This window comes from Sciurus vulgaris (genome assembly GCF_902686455.1).
Source record: "Sciurus vulgaris genome assembly, chromosome: 1".
NCBI classification, from domain to species: Eukaryota; Metazoa; Chordata; class Mammalia; order Rodentia; family Sciuridae; genus Sciurus; species Sciurus vulgaris.
Window position 1 is genome coordinate 30,787,046 of NC_136461.1, and position 21,884 is coordinate 30,808,929.

The window sequence follows — 21,884 nt, forward strand, 5'->3', positions numbered from 1 at the left end:
ACAATAAAATAAAATAAAATAAAATACTTGGGAATAAATCTATCCAAGGAAGTGAAAGACCTCTATAAGATAACTATAGTATATTGAGGAAATAAATTGAAGACCTTAGAAGATAGAAAGACAACCCATGTTCTTGGATAGGCAGAATTAATATTATCAAAATAGTCATAGTACCAAAAGTATTATACAGATTAAATACAATCCCCATTAAAATACCACTGATACTCTTCACAGAACTAGGAAAAAACAGTCAAAAATTCATTTGGAAAAATAAGAGACCCAGGATAGCCAAAGTAATACTGAGCAAGAAGAATGAAGCTAGAGGCATCACAATACTGGATCACACGTAATACCACAGAGATATAGTAATAAAAACAGCATGGTACTAGCACCAAAACAGACATGAAGACCAATGAAATAGAAGACACAGAGACAAATCTACACAGACACATCATTTGATATTTGAAAAAGGTGCCAAAAACATGCACTGGAGAAAAAATAGCCCTATAAACAAATGGTATTAGGAAAACTGGATATCCACATGCAGAAGAATGAAACTAGATCCCTATCTCTCACCCTGTACAAAAAATCAACTCAAAGTGAATCAAAGACCCAAGAATTAGATCAGAAACTTTGAGCCTGCTAGAAGAAAATATAGGCTCAACACTCCAAAATGCTGGCACAGGCACCAACTTCTTTAACAAGACTCCTAAAGTACAATTAATAAAATAAAATAAATCAGTAAATGGGATGGTATCAAATTAAAAAGTTTCTTCAAAACTTGGAATGGAATCACCATTTGACCCAGCTATCCCACTCCTTGGCCTATACCCCAAGGACTGAAAATCAGCATACTACAGAGATACAGCCACATCAATGTTCATAGCTGCTCAATTCACAATAGCTAGACTGTGGAACCAACCTAGATGCCCTTCAATTGATGAATGGATAAAGAAACTGTGGTATATATATACAATGGAATATTACTCAGCCATAAAAAATAATAAAATTATTGCATTTGCAGGCAAATGGATGAAATTGGAGAATATCATGCTGATATCAATATCAAGTGAGATAAGCCAATCTCAAAAACCAAAGGACGAATGATCTTGCTGATAAGCAGATGATGACACATAATGGGGGGTGGGAGGGGGCAAGAATGGAGGAAGGAGGGACTGTATAGAGGGAAAAGAGGGGTGGGAGGGGTGGGGGGAAGGAAAAAAATTAACAGAATGAATCAAAAACTATTACCCTAGGTAAATGTATGATTACACAAATGGTACGCCTTTACTTCATGTACAGAGAAACAAGATGTATCCCATTGGTTTACAATACAAATAAATTTAAAAAATAATATGAAAAAAATAAAAATAAAAAGCTTCTGCAAAGCAAAGGAAACAAATAAGAGCATGATGAGAGGGTCTACAGAATAGGAGAAGATCTTTGCCCCCTGCTCCTCAGACAAGGGATTAATATTCAGAATACATAAAGAACTAAAAAAAAAAATCACACACACACAAATAACAAATCAATAAATGGACAAAAGAACTAAAAAACACACTTCTCAAAAAGAAGAAATACTAATGGCCAAAAATATATGAAAAAATACTCAATATCCCTAGCAAGCTACAAATCAAAACTACATCAAGATTTCATTTCACTCCAATCGGAATGGCAATTATCATGATTACAAATAAAAAAGGTCAATGAAGATGGTGGGGAAAAAAGAACACTCATATACTGTTGAGTGCAAATTAGTATAAACATGCTGGAAAGCAGCATGGAGATTCCTCACAAAACTAGGAATGGAACCACCATATGACCCAGTATACCACTTCATGGTATTTATCTAAAAGAACTAAAATCAGCATACTATAGGGATATAGCCACATACATGTTTATAGCAGCACAATTCACAGTAGCCAAGTTATGGAACCAGTCCAGATATCAACAGATGAATGGATTAAGAGAATGTGGTATATATACACAATGGAGTTTAACTCAGTTATAAAGAAGAATGGAATTATGGCATTTGTGGGTAAATGGATGGAACTGGAGAATATAATGCTAAAGGAAATAAGCCAGACTCAGAAAGTCAATGTTTTCTCTCATATGCAGAAACTAGACCACAATAAGGTGGCTGGAAAGGCACATGGAGGGGATTTCCATGAAAACAGAAGAAAGATCAGTGGAGTAGAGGAGGAGGACCAAGAGGGAGGGAAGAGGGGAGGGAAAAAGGAGGAATGGTAGAATGAAGCTTATCAAATCATCCTATGTACATATGAGGTGAATATATTACAGTGAACTTTACCTTTAATATATATCTACAAAACATTACTTTAAAATATAAATAAATAGAAGACCAGTAGAGCAGAGGAAAAGAAATTGGAGGGGAGGAAGGGAAGGAAAGGGAAAGCAAATTATATCCCATGCTTATATGATTATGTCAAAATGAACCCTGATACGTATAACTATAATGCACTAATAAAAAATAGAGCACATGTCTATTTCAATTATGACTTGCAAAAAATAAGCCAAAAAGGAGCTTCTTCCTTTTATAACCAAGTACCCTGGATTAGTTGGAATCTTGGTAGCTGATGCCCATCAGTTTAGGAGCTAAAATGGATACTACTGGCCTAGCAAAGGAGAAAAGGAGAGGCAGTGAACAGCTGGCATGCAGGACTCCCTTCTTTAGATGGCGCTAGGTGGTAGGTGAGCCGACTGATCTGAAATCAAGTAGGAGATAGGGTCACAAAAATCATTTGCTACCTATTTTCTGAATCATTAAATGACATGGTATTACAGAAGTAGAAGGTCCTTCAAAGACCAAGTTCAGTCTTTCACGTGTAGAATGACTTGCTTAAAGGCAAAACAAGTGTGTTAACTCTGTTGGGACTAGAATCCAGCTCAGTGCTGATATAATACCATACTACCTCTTTTTAATTTCCTATCAGGCTCTGGGAGCCAAAATCCAGGATCTCAAATGAAGCTTTGAAGAGAGGCCAGTGGAAAATGGGGAGAGTATGAGGATGATGTGTGAAGGCAATACAGCTCAAAGTGTACTGGCCCCAACAGCTGGCTGCATGAAGAGAGCTCCAAGGTCTCTCCCTCTAGACTCATGTCAACAGAGCAGTCATTTAATTGTCTGAGCTTCAGTTTTCTCATAAATAAAATGTATCTGAAAATAATTATACCTGGTTCAGAGTTACCAGGATGATAAAATGAAACACTGTACAAAGAACACTAAATGAACATTGGTATTTTTTCTACCAATGTTGAATATTTTTTCTACCAATGTTGAATATTTCAACAAATATTCTCATCTTACTTTGAATTTTTAAACATTTAAACACTAACGACCAGAAGGCAGAAAGGATGGAGGAGATGGCATGATTAGAAAGAGAACAAGCTTATGTACAGAGAACATCTTGTTTTGTGAAATGAATTGTGTAATCACATTCTTTCCACATTGCATCACTTGCTCCCCAGCCAGGATATTGAGATGGCCGAGCCTCTGCTAGTATGGAAAGCTCCACTGTAGGACCTACTGAGGTATAAGGTCAGGGAGAAAAGAGTTACTGGAGGGAACAATGGAATGATACATGCTGTAATGATGACCAAAGAATCTATCTGGAAATATCATGTGGAAGAAGGTCTATCTGCCTTCTGAGCCTGGTCCTTCTGGCCATCTTCCAATAAAAATCTAAGGTCTTCAGAGAGATACAGAAGAGAATAGTCAGAAAACTCCTCTGGAAGAATCAACCACATTATGAGTCACTTCTTATCAGCATGAGTGTAGTCAGAAAGGAATGCATGCCCATGGATTCAATTCCTGGACACAAACTTCCAGCTCCGGCTCTGCAGGACTGCCTAATGTCTCTAGGAGATTTTCCAATAAAATAATTTTCTAGGCAAGAAACTGAGAAAATCGACCTACTTACAGAATGAAGCTTGAAGCGCCAGAGCCTATCCTGTTTTAACCTCAAAGAAACAAAAATGACTGCAATACCAGTTCCAAGGCACCTCTCTCTTGCTGCTTCTCAGAGCTATAACTTTATAAGGCATGAAGAGGTTTGGCAACAAATTTCTCATACTGACTCCTGGGCACATGTTTCTTGCAGCATATAGAGGAGTGGAACTTTCCTGATCAAGAAGTATCTCTCCCTCATCCTGCCTCCAGTTCCCTTTACCTCAGCACCACTATCATAATCCAAGCCACCCTTATCTCTTCCTCATTCACAATGACCACTGCACAATCCATTCTCCAAAGAGCAGCCTAAGTGATTCTTTAGGTAACAGCTTTATTGACATATAATTTGCATGCCATAAAATTCAGTGTTTATGTATATTCACAGAGTTGTGCAAACATTACCCCAATCTAATTTTAGAACATTTTCATCATCCCAGAATAAAACCCACACCCATTAGCAGTCACTTCCCATTTCTCCCCTGACCCCCGGCAACCACAAATCCACTTCTGCCTCTATGTATTTGCATGTTCTGGGCATTCCATATAAATACAATCACACAATGCATGTTTTTTCACTTACAATGTCTTCATGATACAGCTATGCTGTAACATTATCAGTAAATCATTCCTTTTTTATTGCCAAATAGTATTTTATTATACGGCTATACTACATTTTATTTATCCTTTCACCAACTGATGAACATTTGAGTTGTTTCAACTTTGGAGCTATTATGAATAATGCTGCCAAGAACATTCATAATGTGTTTTGTGTGGCCATATGTTTTCTATTTTCTTGAGTATATACCTATGAGTGGAACTTCTGGGTCACATAATAAGTATGTTCAATATTTTGAGTAACTTCAAAACTGTTTTCAAATGTTGCTGCAGTATTTTAGGTTCTCACCACTATTTGAGGTTTCTAATTTCTCCACATCTTCCACAATATTGTAATTGTTCATCTTTTGATTACAGCAATACCCATGGGTGTGAAGTGGTGTCTCACAGTGATTTTGGTTTATATTTCCCTAATGATTAATGATGCTGAGCAGTTTTGCAAGTGCTTATTAGTCATTTGTATATATTCTCTAAAGAAATATCTATCTAAATCCTTTGCCTATTGTTTACTTATTTTTTCTTACTGCTGAGCCATATGTGTTCTTTTATATTCTGGATATGAGCTCAAGTGATTTTCAAAACGTATATCAGATATTGTCACTTATTACTCCCTAGCTTAGTACCCTCCAATGGTTCACTAATAAGTATACAATGAAGTTCAAAATTCTCACTCTGGTTACAAAGCTCGACATCTTCTGACACTGGTTTGCTTCCCCACCATTAACTTGTACTACCTTCTCACTCAGGCTGTGCATTCTAGTAACTGCTTTCTGCCCTGGAAATAAAGTGAGCTTGTTCACACTCAGGACCACAGCGTTAGCTGTCCCATTTGCATGCTTGGCACTCTTTCCTGGATGGTTCCTTCTTATTATTCAGGTCTCAATTCAAATATTGACTTTTCAGACAAATTTTCCTGAAAAGAAATTCTATCTAAAGAAGTTCCCCTTCTATAAAGAAACTGGGGGATATGTATGTATCACAGTCTATTTTGATTGGGGTAATGATTTCATGGATATATAGTTATTCAAAATTTTTCAGATTGTACACTTTGAATATATGCCACTTATTTTACATCAACTCTACTTCAATAAAACTATTAAACATAGAGCTTCCATTATAACTCACCTTCACTATCACTATCTTATCAGACTTTGTGTCCTTGAAATTATCTCATTTCCTTCTATAGAAATTATCTACCTAAAATGACTTCTTTTTTTTGTTGTCTGTTTTTCTCTTTTGGTGCTGGAGATTGAATCCAGGCTCTTGCTTAGCCTAAGCATGAGCGCTATCACTGAGCTACATCCTTTGCACTTGAAATGGTCTTATTTCTTGACTTAAACACCAACTCTCTGTCTTACCCTACTAGAACAAAAGTGTTATGAGGGCAGGATTATTGTTCATCTTTGTCACTGAAGTATCCTCAGATTGTCTTACAATGGTGTGCTCAGTAAGTATTTGGCTAATTAAATTAACAAACAGAAGTTTAGAAAAGAGACTCTGAGACAACATAAAGGGTGACTTTCTCTTCCTTCAGGTTTACCAGTACATTTTAGACTTAAGAGGATGGGATTATTATTATTTTCCTTATTAAAGGTAGCCATTTCAAAATCTATACTGGATGATCTCTATCATTATGATGGTGAGGATCACTATCATCATCATCAAAAGTATCATTTATGGTTCATTTAGTCTGTAGTACTATTATAATATTCTATATTCTCCCATTATTAGTGGTTAATTTTATAATCACATAATAATAATGATAGACTATAAAATTATATAGTAATTATAACAAATACAGCATAACTATAAAATTTATTTTAGTCTCTTCTGTTTGCCAGATGTAATCTAATTTATTCCTCACAATAACTTTATGAAGTAGATATTCTTTTAAAGATGTGAAATCAGAGGTTTAGAGAGGTGAATTCACTGCTCAAAGCCACACAGCTGGTAAGGCAGAGATGGATCTCAAACCTATCACTATCTTACTTCAAAGCTTGTGATCTTCCCATCTTGCTGTAGTGCTTCTGGAATATTTTTAAAACACAGTGTTACCCTAGCTCATTACAAAGTCCCTAAGGCCTGAGAAAGACATTTGCCTTGAGAATGTTACCACCCACACTTTGAAATGGGTTAGAGGCAAAAGTAAGATAGATGAGAAGTTAGTTGCCTAAGAATAAATCAGGATATTTACACAGAGGAATTTGCACACTATCCCAAATTCCATGTCTGGCTTCATTTGATACTTAATTCTTTACTGTTAATGACTATTCTCTAAAGGCCTTGGGAGGTACCTAAGTGGCAGGCCCTCATTCTTCCTCTGCTTATTAGTGACATGTTCTGGTGGCAACAGGCTGTGACAGAGCTAGGTGATCTCCCTCATCATCTGCATCCTGGTTTCAAGGGCCTTTACCTTTGGTGCCAGGTGGCTGCAGGTTGTCTCCAGTCAAAGAACACCAGCCCACAGGAAAGATGTCCCGGGAGTCGAAGCGGCACCAGTAATCAAAGGCCCCTCGCCACCCATCAAAAGTGACAAGCACCTCCGAGCCCCGAACCTCCCCTATAGTGGCTGGGCAAATGAAATGAGGGTTCTTCCTGTCCACAGCTTCTAGCTTCATTCCCATTTTGAAGAAATTGTGAGAAGGCGATGGTGGCTCCTGGATGAGAAACAGAAATATACAGACCTAGACACAAAGAGAAGGACTGGATACATCAACAGACTGTTGTCTCATCTGGATGATTAAAAAAATGACTCTTATGCAAGATTTACAATAGAGATTTAGTTTTTCTCTAAAATGGATTTCAAAGTACACCAAATTATTACTTTATTAATCCTAACTGAATCTTTGATTCAGTTATTTTTTAATAAAAGGTCAGAGATAAAGCTGAATTTCCCCTTGTTCCCTTCCCTGCCCCCTTCTTTCACCTACCACAGAGGTTAACAATTACCCATGCCTGTTTTTATACTTTACTATATGTGTACATATCTATCTGCACATTTTAAAATTTTATACAAATGGTATTGTACTGATCACATCATTCTACAACTTGCTTTTTTGTTCAATATTTTTTATCAAGTTTATCCATGATAAATTTAGCTCCAGTCATTTTAACTGCTACTAGCATTCTGTCATATGTATGTATCACAGTCTATTCATTCTCTTTAAACAGACATTTACGGTTGTTTCTAATTGCTTACTATTTCAAAAGAGTTTTAATGATCATTATTGCACTGTTCCTTTGTATACATGTGGTAGGGTTTCTTTAGAATATATATCTAGTAGTAGAATTGCTGAGTTATAGGATAGACATAAGTATCTTCTGCTTTATTAAATATTGCTAAATTGTATTCCAAAGTGGTTGAAACACTGTACACACTCAACAGCAGTGTGTAGAATCTTAAGATGCTAATTTGTAAAATAGCTGCATACATCAAGTTTCAAAACAATGTGTTACACACTCTGTTCTTGCCCTTATAGTCTTATTGTCTCATCTTGTACCAACAACATATCCTAGAAAATGAGTATCTGGTAGGAAATGTCCTCCTACTCTGTGATTCTTCAATAATGTTTTGGTTGCTCTTTCTCCTTCATCTTTCAGTGAATTTTAACAGCTTGTCATGTGCTACAGAAAACTCAATATGGTAACATTTTGACTGGTGGGCTGGGTGGTAGAGTGCTTGCCTAGCATGTGTGAGGCACTGGGTTCAATCCTTAGCACTGCATAAAAAACATACAAATAAAATAAAGGCATTCTGTCCACCTGCACCTACAAAAAAAGAATTAAAGAAAAGATTTTGACTGGAACTACAATGAATTTATAGATTAATTTGGGGGAAAAATAACCTTTGTTATGTATGATATTGAGCCTTCTCACCTATGAACATGTCAGTCCTTTCTGTTTAAGACTTCTTCAATAAAGACTTTAAAATTTCCTCTATAAGTGTCTTGTGTTTTTTTTACTAACATCTTTTCTAGGCACATTATGATTCTATTGTTATCATAAATGGTTTTTAAAAATTATTTTCAAGGCATTTGTTGCTGTTAAGTAGGAATAAACTGATTTTTAAAAGCATCAACTGATTTCATACTGTTTGATATATCAATTTTTATCTGCTTAATTTATCCATTATTGAGAGATGCGCATTCAGATACTCCTTAGTGGTTGTGGATTTTCCAATTTTGTCAATGTAATTGTCAAATTTTTATATATCTTGATGCTATGTTTTTCAGGAGCATAGATGCTTATAAGTGCTTTAATCTTCACAAACTGTACTTTTTAATGATTAGGTGGTAAACTTTTAATGCTTTTTAGCATTAAAGTTTCCTTTGATTTTGGTATAGTTTACACCATTTTTATTTTGAGAAAAGTTTGCCTGGTATGTTGTTTTACTTAACTTTAAAAAAATTTTTTTTAGTTGTAGATAGACATGATACCTTTATTTTACTTAATTGTTTTTATGTGGTACTGAAGATTGAGCCCAGTTCCTCACACGTGCAAGGCAAGTGCTTTACCACTGAGCTACAACCCGAGCCCTGTTTTCTTTTACTTTTAACATTTTTGCGTCATTTTGTTTAAGCAGTGTCTATTGTAAGTATATGGTAGAGCTTAAAAAGGTTCAATCTCTATGTGATTAAACTGATGTTTAGCCTCATTTCTTATGATAAACGGGATTTTGAAAATTTTAATTTTTTTGTGATGGGGTCTATGTTTCCCAGGCACCAGATCTTGAATTCATGGACTCAAGTGTTCCTCCTGCCTCAGTCACCCAAGTAGCTGGGAGTACAGGTGTGTGCCACCATGCCCAGCTAAATTTATTAGTTATTTTATTATCTATGTTTCTATTTAACTTGATTTTTCAAAGTACTTTTACTTCTTTTTCATCAACTAAGTTTTTATCCTCTCCTTCCATCCATTGATTCTGAAGTTTAATTCTATTTATAATCTTTTCATGGATTCCCTTAAGATTTTAAGTATATAGTTGAGTAAGAAAGACTAAAACTCATCTTTACTTCTAGTCCCTAACGATACAAGAACTTTCGAATATCTCAACTACTCCTAAGTTACATGGTGTAGACGATTTAGTTCTACATTATTATACTGCTAATTTATTCCTTTAGTTATTATAATTGCTTTACACAGTAACAAGCAAAGCTTCATTAGTTTTATCTGTTAAACTATTATTTCCTCACCATTATTTCTTTCATCTCATTCTAATTTTATGGTTCAATTGCCTTCTTCCCGAAATAAAATCTTCAGTTGTTCATTCAGTTGTTACATCCACTTGCTTTGGTTTGTTTGATAAGTCTTATTTTTACCTTCATTCTGCAACAGTAGTATAACTAGATATAAAATTCTAGGTGGATGACTATTTTCTCTCAGTACTGGCGTATACTGCTGCTATCTAGAAACATGCTGTCAGCTGAACCCTTTGAAGGCATTCTGTTTAATTACTTTCTCAGATCTTCTCTGTTGACTTTTAGTTTCCTATAGTTATGAAGTTTTAATCTGTATTTGTTTTTATTACATGCTCTGGCAAACTCTCAGTTATTGTCTTTTTGAATATTTTCTCTTTAATATTCTTTCTAATTAATATTCCTGGGTTTCATGTTCAGCATCTGTCATGACTTCTAATAGTATTCTTGCTTTTTACCCTTAATATTTTCATCTTTTTCTCTCTTGTGTGCTGCAATCTAGGGAAAGTCTTCATACATGTTTTCCAGGTAATTCTTCAGGTGTGTATGTTTAAGTTACATATATTAATTTTTTTCTTTAAGTATCATCTTTAGATGTTTGATTTGGTCTATTTTTCAAGTCTGTCTTTTAAAAATTGTGTTTTATGTTCTCATTTTTTTATTCCTTCTTTAAGTTCTTTAGTCATTTTCAACTACTTAAGTTATAATCTCTAGGTGATATTTCTATTAGTTGAAAGTTCTTGGGGTTATGTTACTCTTTGTTATGTCTACTGATTCACCCTCATGGCAGATTTGTTTTGAAAGTTTTTCAGGGCTAATTTGAGACTAATTGCTTCAGTGGGATTTCAGTGACATCAAACCCTCCACAGAGATTTTGGGTTGCTTCTTTCAGGCATCCAGAAATATCTACACAAGTGTGGAATTCCCAAAGGGAGTGTATGCAAATCTGGGACAACAAGGGAAAAGGCTCTGTTAACCAGAGATGACTCCACTCCCATCCCTACACATGGTCCAGCAGAGATTCTTCCTCATCAGTGCAATCATCTTCTCACTTAGGGGTAAACGCTTCAAAGGCATGCTCTGGTTTTTATGTGGCATGCAGGTATATTTCCCTGCCAGGCATAGGCCCTAGGCCTTATCTTATGTCTTACTATATATATAAAAAGACAATATTCTTAGAAAGTAAGATTGGCAAAGCCTTTAGGGAAGTTATAGGCTCTATAGGCTCAGTATTACATTTAATATTATTGTTTTTCTTCCTTCATTTTTGGTCTATGAAGATTTTCCTTACTTTCTGGTAAGCTCAGCAAAGCAGTGAAAAGAATGTTAGGTCTCCCCCTGCCTGACAGCATTTTTAGGTATTTTGTAGTAAAAGAGTTTTCGAGTTGCCCAGTACACTGAATTTTAAGAACCAGAAGCCTCTCAGGGTTTAGATTTAACTAGCAGTATAGGCTAACCTAACTTAGCCCCCTTTACACTAACTCTCACCCCAATAGAGAATTAACCTAATGGCAGACTATCTGCTTCTCCTCTTGAGAAACAAGGAAGAATGAATACAGGTTTTGGATTCCTGTTCCACCACTTAGCCACTGATCTTGAGCAAGTTTCTTATTCAAAAGTATGTTTCCTTAACTATTAAGTGGAACTAATAATTCTTAATCCATAAAGTTAGCTGTGGGTATTAAATGAGATAGTATATATAAAGCCCCAAACTTACTGTAGGAACTCAAAAAAAGTCTCCTTCCTTCCTCTCTCTTTAGAACATAAACTCTATAGAACTCTGTAAGAATTGTTCCTTTAGATTTATATTATATTTTATAGTTCTCCTAATAAATACATTTTAACTTCTTCACAACCCTGTAAGGTAGACAGAGCTCTACTTTATAGATAAGAATGAAAAGGATCTTATTAACTTATTACTGACAGTTGGAACCAAAAAACGAGGAATCCTCCTTTTACTGTAGTCAAATATACTTCTTTCAGAATAACTGCTACCTCATAAGTACTAAAAAAATTCTTCTACTAAACTAGTTTCTGAGAAGGCATCCTTAGGCCATAAACAGAATGAAGATGCCAGAGTCTCAGTAATTGAAAGGAGGTGAGTATTTGATCTGAAGCACCTTGAAGCTGGTGATAGCTGAGGGACAGCCTACCTTGTGGAAAATTCTGAGGGGAGCCATCTCTGCTCCATTTAGCGTCTTCAAAAGGAACATGGGCCAAGAGGAGGCATTCAGCCGAAATCCTGCAGCAAACACAACAGAGAGGAGATTAAGAAATTCCAACTACTCTGATATAATCCGTGCTGTGACAGTCATAGAATCACAGCTATTAGGAACAGACTTAAAAGTTAAATAAAAGAAATGCCTCTTTAGACAAAATGAAGAAAAGGAGACACACTGGAGGGAATGTAACTGGTCCCAGGTAATGCTGCAGGGTCTCCAAACTGTTTCTTGACTCCACAGCAAATATTACACACTATATATCATAATGCCTAGAACACTTTCTTTGAAAAATCCAAAGAAGTTGTGAGATAGTATTAACAAATACTTAGAAATGATTCAGAGTATAAAAGGGGATCTAATAGTCTTAGGAAGTAAACAAACATGTCAACTGATAAGCTCAATATATAAGCAAATTACTTTGTCTCAATATAAATTAATTCAACATTTTTCTGTTTTTCTCTTACACATACACATCTGAAAACACAAACCAAGTACAAAATACTTTTTATATTCCTTGTCTATTTTAACAACTAAGAATCATGGAATGACAAAGTCAGAGGGGACCATCCTTCCCCCAAACTTTCATTTTCTGAAAGAGTACAGGGGCCAGGAGGGGTTAATTGTTCATTGTCATCCATCAAGTAAAAGTGAATAATTTAATTAATGAATTGTAAAACTAAGACCATTATTGTTGTCATGTTGTATAATATGAGCCCCGAGTGCTTCTTATAGTTTGCCTTCATTTCTTCATTCTGAGACACCAAAATAAAATGCTTCTTGACAGTCTCTAGCCTATTTCAACCTTCTCAATCCATTCAAAATCCATTCAGCATCAAATCTGCAGAGCTGAAAATTACAAAAGTATCTGCCATCCTTGAGTAGTTTACTGTGCGCTATCACTTTACACCAAATCTAATTTAGCTCTTAAGACAGCCCTAGGGTACAGGTATTATTATCTACATATTACAGGGGAGGAAAGAAGCACAAAGTTAACTAAGTTGCTTACGATTTCACAGTGTGCCAATGACATAAACAGGACTGAATTCCAAGTAATTTGAGTCCTCAACCTATGCTTTTACTCATTTTACTAATATGTCAATATGCAGGTAAAATGAAGACTCAGCATTTGGGATAAACTACTAACTATAGTTAACTTCAGGGGGAGGAAATGAGAAAAGGAAATGGGAATAAAAGAGTTATAGCTTCATACAACTTACACTTTTTGTTGCAGAACTCGCTAGACCAAGCAAACTTTCCCATGTTCAAGAGGTTTCTTGGGACAGAAACCACCAACAAATGCAAGAGAAAGGTGGACATTTTTATCCTTTAATCTAAAACTTCCATCACTTACTTTTTATTGCCTCACTTTCTTTTTCTCTTTTTGGAAAAACAAAAACAGAAACAATACCCTAACTCCACATGATTGGGTGGGGATGTCATTCATGTGGCCTACCTGGTCTTTGGGTAGAAAATAATACTATTTAAGAACATCAGATTCACCAAAACCAAGAGTGTATATGTGTATGTGCCCCAAGTTAGGTCAATTATTTTCTACATTATATGGATGTTGAAGGAGAGATTATTTTCCTGAGATCATGGCTATAAATGTGTGTAGCTTTGGCAGCGTTACATGGAGAACATACCTGCATATAAGGCCAAAATAGGACCAGGTATGGGCAGGTGTGATAGTGTTTAAAATCCTCTATTTAGAAACATTCAATCCCAATAACTCTTTGGATGTCCTGGTTATATGAGTCAGTAATTCCTCCCTCCTTCTTTTTCTCCAGTTTGAGCTAGGGTTTTGGCTGTTATCCTTCTTTTGACCATGCTTTAAAAAACAAAACACTTTTGTCCTCCAAAAATTCAGATCTGGTGTATGTGGGAAAAACAACTCTCCTTAAGTGAGGGAAGGGCTGCAGCAAGCCAACCCAGGAGTAGATTTGCCACAAATAGTTCAGTACATGATAGATAAGGTATGGTAAGGCACAACTGTTCTGGAAAAGTTCTCTCCACAGTCTGATAAAAGAGAGAGCTGGGAGGCATGACTGCACAATTAGAAAATAGAAAATTCAGGTTTTACGCTAGTTCTCAATGACTAAAGTGTTCATTCATGTAATTCCTGGCTCCATTTTTAAGGAAGGGGCCTTCTATCTCATCTTGAACTCAAGGAGTTAAAAAATCTTCCCAGGCTTAAAATAGTACTATCACAATAGCTAATATGCATTGAATACTTACCATGTATTAAGCATTTTGCATGCCATTTCTCATTCGATATTTGAAATAACAACATGAATCAGACACAATTATTTATCCCTAGTTTACAGAAGTTGAAATGGAAACAGAAGCAACTTGTCCGAGGTCATGCTAAATGGTGGAGACATATTTCAATAGATGATGGTCTTAGCCCAGCCTCATGGTTCTTTACTATGCTCACTGCCTCTTAGCATGTTTCTTCAAGGGTAGAAGGACAAGGCACAACTTTTAGCAGGGAAATGTTAAGGTATCTTAGTTCCCAACTCCTGAGGTAATGTGGAACCTCCCCCATCCAATTTCAAGTATACCAATATTCTTGGAGAGTCATAGATAGCACAAAATTTTAACACTGAAAGAGACCTCAAAGGTCAACCAGTACAAAGATTTAATATTGCAGATGACAAAACTAAAGTGTAGAAAGTCTAAGAAACTTTCTCATGATCACTGGGCTTAGAAAAATTAAGTAAAATGTCCAAAGCTAGTAAGCAAGGAAATAGCAAAGTCAACTTCTCAGTCTCTAGAGTCTTCATCACTACTCATCACATTAAGATCTTCAGCAATTTTATCACTTAGTCCTACCATACCGTCTCTTGGTAAGAAGAGCTGGGGTCATAAAGTTGTGCAGAAGGATGAGAAGGTGAATAAAAGCAATAGGAGGCTTTCTTCAAGTTAAATAGTTGCCTGGGGTACTTGCAAGAGAAAGGACTCCTAACCTCTCAATGTGGGAGAACCCCAGTGCCCAGTCAATGTATTTTCTTCTTAGACTCCATTCTTTTCCAGTTACACTGTGACTGCCAATATGTACCTGTAACCCAAACCTCTGCCTTAAATTTCATGTTCATATATCCAACTGTCTTATTCTATAACTTTCCTTGAATGTATAAGATCTTGAATTAGTCTAATATAAAACTGTTGATTTTACTGTCCCATTCAATTTATTATCTCCTCTAGTCATCCACCTCAATTAATGGTATCACTCATTAAACTGAAATGTAAAAAAGCCTGAAGTCACACTTGATTCCCACCTTTCTGTCATTCCCAAATCCAGTTACCCAATAAGCCAATCTGATGGCTTTTCAACTTAATATATTCTAAATTGAACCAGATTTCACTATTTCCACATCCTAACCTAAGACACAGTCAAACACTGCCCAGACTACTACACTTCTAACTGGACTCCCTGCTTCTTCTGTCTCCTTACTACCTCGTAGCCACATAGAAGCCAGAATGATATGTTTTTGTTTTTTGTTTTTTTGGTACTAGGGATTGAACTCAGGGGCACTTAACCACTGAGCCATATCCCCAGCCCTTTTTAAATTTTTTTATTTTGAGACAGGGTCTCACTAAGAGGCTTAGGGCCATGCTAAGTTGCTAAAGTTGTCTTTGAACTTGTAATCCTCCTGCCTCAGTCTCTGAGCTGCTGGGATTATAGGTGTATACCACCAAGCCAGGCTAGAATGATATTCTTTTTTTTTAAAAATTTTGATTCATTGTACACAAATGGAGTACAACTAACGTTTCTCTGATTGTATGCGAAGTACAGTCACACCATTTGCATATTCATACATGTACATAGGGTAATGTTTGTCTCATTCTATTATCTTCCCTTCCCCCGCTCACTCCCCATCCCTCATTTCCGTCTACACAATCCATCCTTCCCACCTCTCCCTACCCCCATAATGTATCATCAAGCACTTATCAGAGAAATCATTCAGTCTTTGTTTTTTTGGGATTGGCTTATTTCATTTAACATGATATTCTCCAACTCCATACATTTACCTGCAAATGTCATAATTTTTGTTCTTTATGGTTGAATAATATTCCATTGTGTATATGTACCACCGTTTCTTTATCCATTCATCTACTGAAGGGTATCTAGGTTGGTTCCACAATCTAGCTATTGTGAATTGAGCTGCTATAAACATTGAGTTGGCCACGTCACTGTGGTATGCTGATTTTAAGTCCTAGAAAGATATTCTTTAAAAAATATAACTCAGTCAGGCACAGTGATATAATCCCAGCTACTTGGGAGGCAGAGGCATCACAAGTTTGAGGACAGCCTGGGCCACTTGTAGTCTCAAAATAAAATAAAAAGGGCTGAGGATGTAGCTCAGAGGTAGAAAGCTCCTAGGTTCAATCCCTCAGTACTAACCCCACAAATCAGATCATATCACTCTTAGGCTTACATCTACAACACAAAATAAATCTGAACTCTTTATTCACATTTACAAGGCTTATATGATCTGGAACTTGCCTACTGTTCATTACTCACATCATTCCCCTGGGCTGTTTCTCAAACACATCAAGCTGTTTCCCACTTCCTCAAACATCCTTTCCTCAAATCATTATACTTAGTTCTTTGCTTAAATATCACCTCAGACAGGCATATCCAGACTACTCTACCTAAGAGTCTCCTAAATGTATCCTGCTCCTTATTCATTCTTAACCATTATCAATGTCTGAATCTTCTTTCTTTATAAATCCTAACATGTTTATCTTCTCCAAGTAGAATATAAGTTTCATAGGCATTTTAATGAATGAAGTAAAAAATTCTCCACTTATTAAATGGGTGCCAGGAACTGATGGATGTTTTATTATGTTACTCCATTTAATCCTCACAAAAGCCACACATAGCAGAGTTTATTAACGATCTCTTGAAACTCAAGGTTAAAAGTAAAGATGAAGTAATTTAATTATGCCCACACAACTACACGGTCAATAACTAGACTAATATTACAAAGTCAGATTTCTTTTAATTCCATACAAAGCAGCCTACAAGTGCTCTGTACTTACTTTCCTAGGATTTATTTTGGAAATATTCCTCAAGAAGCAGTTCTAAAGGGCTTCCAGCTGCTCCCAAGACTCTATGAATACTCAGTAAGTGAGGCTTCTGCTGTTTAAACCAGCAGTGACCTGATGGAGTTATGGATTCAAACGTAGATCAGCAGGTCTACAGTCTAATCACAGTTCATATCCTCTGGTGGCAGGTAACAGGACAAATCACACCACTCCACCACTGTCCTATGATATAATAATTCCAAGCTTTATAGAGTTATCAGACTCTTTGACTATCACCATGATTCTGTGACACTCTTATCCATTCTCTCCTCCCTGAAGAGCTTTACATATAAGCAAACATATGTAAGTGTGCCACTAACTCAGTGGACAGCTTGGCAACTCACTTCCCTTTCCTGTTTCTGTTTCTGTCAGATAAGGACACTGAACTAAAGCAGCATTTCCAAACTGCGTTGGTAGTCTATCAAAATCTCACCCCAAGGGTGAGAGAAAAGCATAAGCAGAACTAGAAGAGAGGCACTGAGGAAGAGAATATCCAGTCTGCTGGTACTGTGGAAGGATTGCCAAGATTCCTGTTAGTTTTGCCAAGACTCTATGGTCATTACCCTGCTACATACACCCTCACAGACACACTTCAACACAGGTTAATTCTGATTAATTTAATTGGGTGTGGGAGTTGTGACTAATCTTGAGATAGGCAAAGGAATGGACATGGATAGTTACAGAGAGTTTTCATATTACCCAATGCTAACAGCCTTGCTAGAGAGAAGAGGGAGCTCAGTGAATACTTAAAAACTGCCTTTGTAAGATAGGCAATATGGCCAAAGTCAACTCTCAAAAATTCTGTTTTGTTTTCCCCTACAAATTTCAGTAAATTTCTATAAAATTCAGAAGATAAGAAACGTATCTTTTATAATTCACTTTTCCTCTGACCCTGAAAGCTAACTAAGTGAATGAAAAGATAATTTACTGACAGGATCATACAAAAGTCAGTGTATATATCAAGCACATGACCAATTTATACTGGGCTCCTCACATACTTGACTATGAACCTCACTAGAGGCTAGCTTCTGCTCTAGATCAGTCACTCTCAAACTTGGACAACTGGAATCCCCTGGGGAACCTCTCAACCAGTTTTGCTTCTAAAAAGTCTGAGTTAACTTCATCTAAAACCTAGGTCCTTAAATTTTAAGAGCCCTCTAGGTGGCTGTAACCAGCAGCCAAGTTTGACAACTACCGCTCCGGAAGCCCTAGTTAGAAGAAACAACCACAGAATTGGGTTGTAAAATAGGTCAGTGATAATAGGGAGCTATGAGGAAAAGGATTACAGGCATGTGCTACCGCACCTGGCGTGGCAATGACATTTTTGGAAGAGTTTGGGTTAGTTGTTTTACAGAATGTTTCATGATTTGGACTTTTTCTGATTGTTTCCTCATGATTCATGCCAAAGGGTTTTGACAAAAATACTACACATGATACTGATTACTTCTCAATACACTATTTCTAGAAGCATACCATTTTAATTAGTTGTTTATTGTGATATTAAATTAGATCATTTGTGAAGGAATGATAAGACAGATTTCTTCACTGTAATTTCTCGTTGAAATTAATAGGTAGTCCATACAGAGAAACTATGAGGCTGTGTGACTATCCTATTCCCCTAGGTACTTTTTAACCCAATGGTTTTCACATTTATTGGTTACCCTTGCCCAAACTAAATATTAAAAATAGTTGCAAAATAGTGATTACAAAATAGTGATATTTTTCCTCATTCCTTCTATAATAATTAGCTTGAATTCTGCAAAGAAGATTTGTCTCCAACTTTAAATTGTATTTTTCTTTATGTATGTGTGTAGATTTGGCAGTGTTACATGGAGAACACACCTGCATATAAGGCCAAAGTAGGGCCAGGTATGGGCAGATGTGATAGTGTTTAAAATCCTCTATTTAGACACACTCAATCCCGATAACTCCTTGGATGTCCTGGTTATATGAGTCAGTAATTCCTCCCTCCTTCTTTTTCTCCAGTTTGAGCTACAGCTTTATGTATGACATAGATCCCATGAATACCATCCATCCTTCATTTTTATTTTCCTTTTGACAATCATACTGTTCCAATTTTGGCTAGTCCTTTGTCCTTTTCATTTGTCTACATCATTCTTTGAGACTTATTTGTTTTCTGGCATAATAAAATGTTTGAGATTCACCTTAGTTTTTTTTTTTTTTTTTTTTCCCTGTCTGGCCTTGGAATCAGTCATTTCTCCAATGATTCCTTTTAGTGAAGAAGGAAATTTAGAAACCAAAATCAAGGTGCTTACATTGCTACTGAGGTTTAATTGCTTTGGCCTTTTCAACAGAGCTTGGGAATACATATATATTATACATATCTCATTCATATGATGCATACATATAAATATATTTTTAAGTCAAGGGTTCACACATTCTACAATTCAAATTCAATACTGCAGGGTTTTCTCTCATCTTTCTCTATTCCATATTTTATATTATTTATTCATTTGCTGTATTTCAATACATGCAAAATGGTTTTGCATTATTATGCCCAAATCACTAACATTATTAAAATCAGAATTTCTTTGCAGTTTTATCTCTTCCTTAGAAAATTACCCATTTGTAGTCTTTTGTGATATATATTATAAATATTTTTCTCAATTTATTGTCTTTTAAGTTTGTGTGGAAGTATTATGTTCCCTACAAAGGGTTTCATTTTTAATATTTATGCCATCAAATTTATCAGTCTATCCATATTTTGAGTCATTTTTAGCAAGGTTTTCCATACCCCAAATTTATAAAGAAATTTGTGGGCTTTTTCTAGTACTTCTATAGTAATATTTTTAAAATTTTGATTTCTAATCCAATTGCAGTTTACTGTGGTATATGCTAAAATATATGGATTGTAGTATATCTTTTCTCAAACGCGCTACCTGCTTATCCCAATGTCATTTATTTTTAAAAAAGTTATTTTAAACCATGATTTAATATGATACCTGCAATGAACTGAATGTATTCTCCCCAAATTCATATTAAAGCCCTAACTTCTAATATAACTATACCTGGAGGTAAAGTCTTCAAGGGGTAATTATGGTTAAATGAGGTCATAAAAGTGGGGCCTAATCTGTTAGGACTATATCCTTATCAAAAGAGGTAGAAATCTCCCTTTCTCTTTTTCCCCACCTTCTCCTCCTCCTTCCTTCTCTTTCTCCCTCCTTCCCATGTAAGGACACAGTGAGTAGGAAGCAAGGAAAAGAAGGCTAGAGCCTCACTAGAAAGTGAATCCTGCCCAACCTTGATCCTGGACTTTCTAGGCTCTAGACCTGTGAGAAAATAAGTTTCTGATGTTTCAGTCATGCAGTTTGTGGTCTTTTCATTTGATAGCCTGAGCAGACTTAGACACTAAGCTTATCATATATCAAATTTTCATATACAGCCAGATCTATTTCTGGATTGCTATTATTTTTACTGCTTAGCCTATCTATTTATGTACCAGTGGCATATCATTTTTACCAAAAAGGCTTTACAGTACCTTTTAAATTTACCTACAAATGTTCCTCATTCTTTTGCTGAGAGCTATTTTTTTTTAATCTGTTGTAACTTTTTTTCTGTTTAGTGAACTTCATTTAACATTTCATACTGTTAATATTCTGGTGACTAATTCTCCAAACTTTGTCTGCAAATGTCTTTATTTCATTTTTATTTTTGAAAGACATTTTTGCTGGGTATAAAATTCTAGTTTAACAAATTTTTTTTTTTTTTCTTTTAAAACTTAATACTGCTCTATTATATTCTGGCTCACATTACTTTTGATGAGAAGTTGCTGTAATTCTTTGTTCTTTTCACTGTATGCCCCTGTTTTTTCTCTGGCTGCTCTTATGATTTTTTTCTTTATTTCAGTTTTCAGTGATTTGGTAATGATGTGTCTTAGAGTCCTTTACTTCATATTTTTTTCTGCTTGAGGATCACTGAGTTTCTTTGGCCTGTAAACTTATAGTTTTCACTGTATTTAAGGATATTCCAGCTACCATATTTCATATAACTTCTGTGTTCAGGACTCCAGTTATACATATGTCACCTTTATGAGGTTGTCCCCTGGCTCACGGACACTTTCTTTTTCAGTTCTTTTTCTGTTTTATTTGTGTAGTTTATAAATTCAACTTCACACTGTGGTGCAAACATCATCACCATGCATCTCTAGAATTTTTTCTTCCCTCATTGAAACTCTGTAAACAATAACTCCCAATTTCCTCCTCCCCCCAATTCTTAGCAACCACAATTATACTTCCTGTATCTATGATTCTAACTTCTTTAGGTGTCTCATTTAATATCTTCCCTTTTGTGAATGGCTTATTTCATTCAGCATAATGTCTTCAAAGCTCACCTATGTTGCAGTATGTGTCAGAATTTCTTTTTTAAGGTTGACTATTCCAAGCTTTGCACGCGTGCATGCCCACACACACAAAATCAATTTTATTCATTGAAGCCTTTAATATGTTTATTTTTTGGCCTGTCTTGCCTTGCAAGAGATGTATTAAATTTCTTTTTAGTGTGTCTGCTTACATCTTTCATCTTCCAAATATATTTTATGAAGACAAATACTCTGTAATTGGTACAGAAATATTTGTAACTATTAAATTTCATTTTGAATTGTGTAACCTTTAAGCACTATGATGTGGCTTCTTTAATTTGTTAAATGTGTCCTGCCCTGAATTTTATCTTGTCTATTATCAGGATTGCAACTTCTCAAATTATATTGTTCACAGTTCCTTGATAGCCCTTTTTAAAAAAGCTATTCAATACACTTCATGTATGTTTTCTGTA

At 35.7% G+C, this 21,884-nt stretch overlaps 1 protein-coding gene across 22 annotated transcripts in view; it reads right to left on the minus strand.

Moving 5' to 3' along the window:
* SCMH1 (Scm polycomb group protein homolog 1) overlaps window positions 1-21,884 on the minus strand; it is a 348,969-nt gene that overhangs the window by 107,178 nt on the left and 219,907 nt on the right. For all 22 annotated transcript variants that reach the window (XM_079113208.1, XM_079113218.1, XM_079113217.1 and 19 more), the window contains 2 exons: window positions 11,934-12,022; window positions 6,999-7,242 (listed from right to left, as the gene is read on the minus strand). In XM_079113208.1, the coding sequence (XP_078969334.1) occupies window positions 6,999-7,242; window positions 11,934-12,022 (333 nt within the window). The remainder of the gene's footprint in view (window positions 1-6,998; window positions 7,243-11,933; window positions 12,023-21,884) is intronic.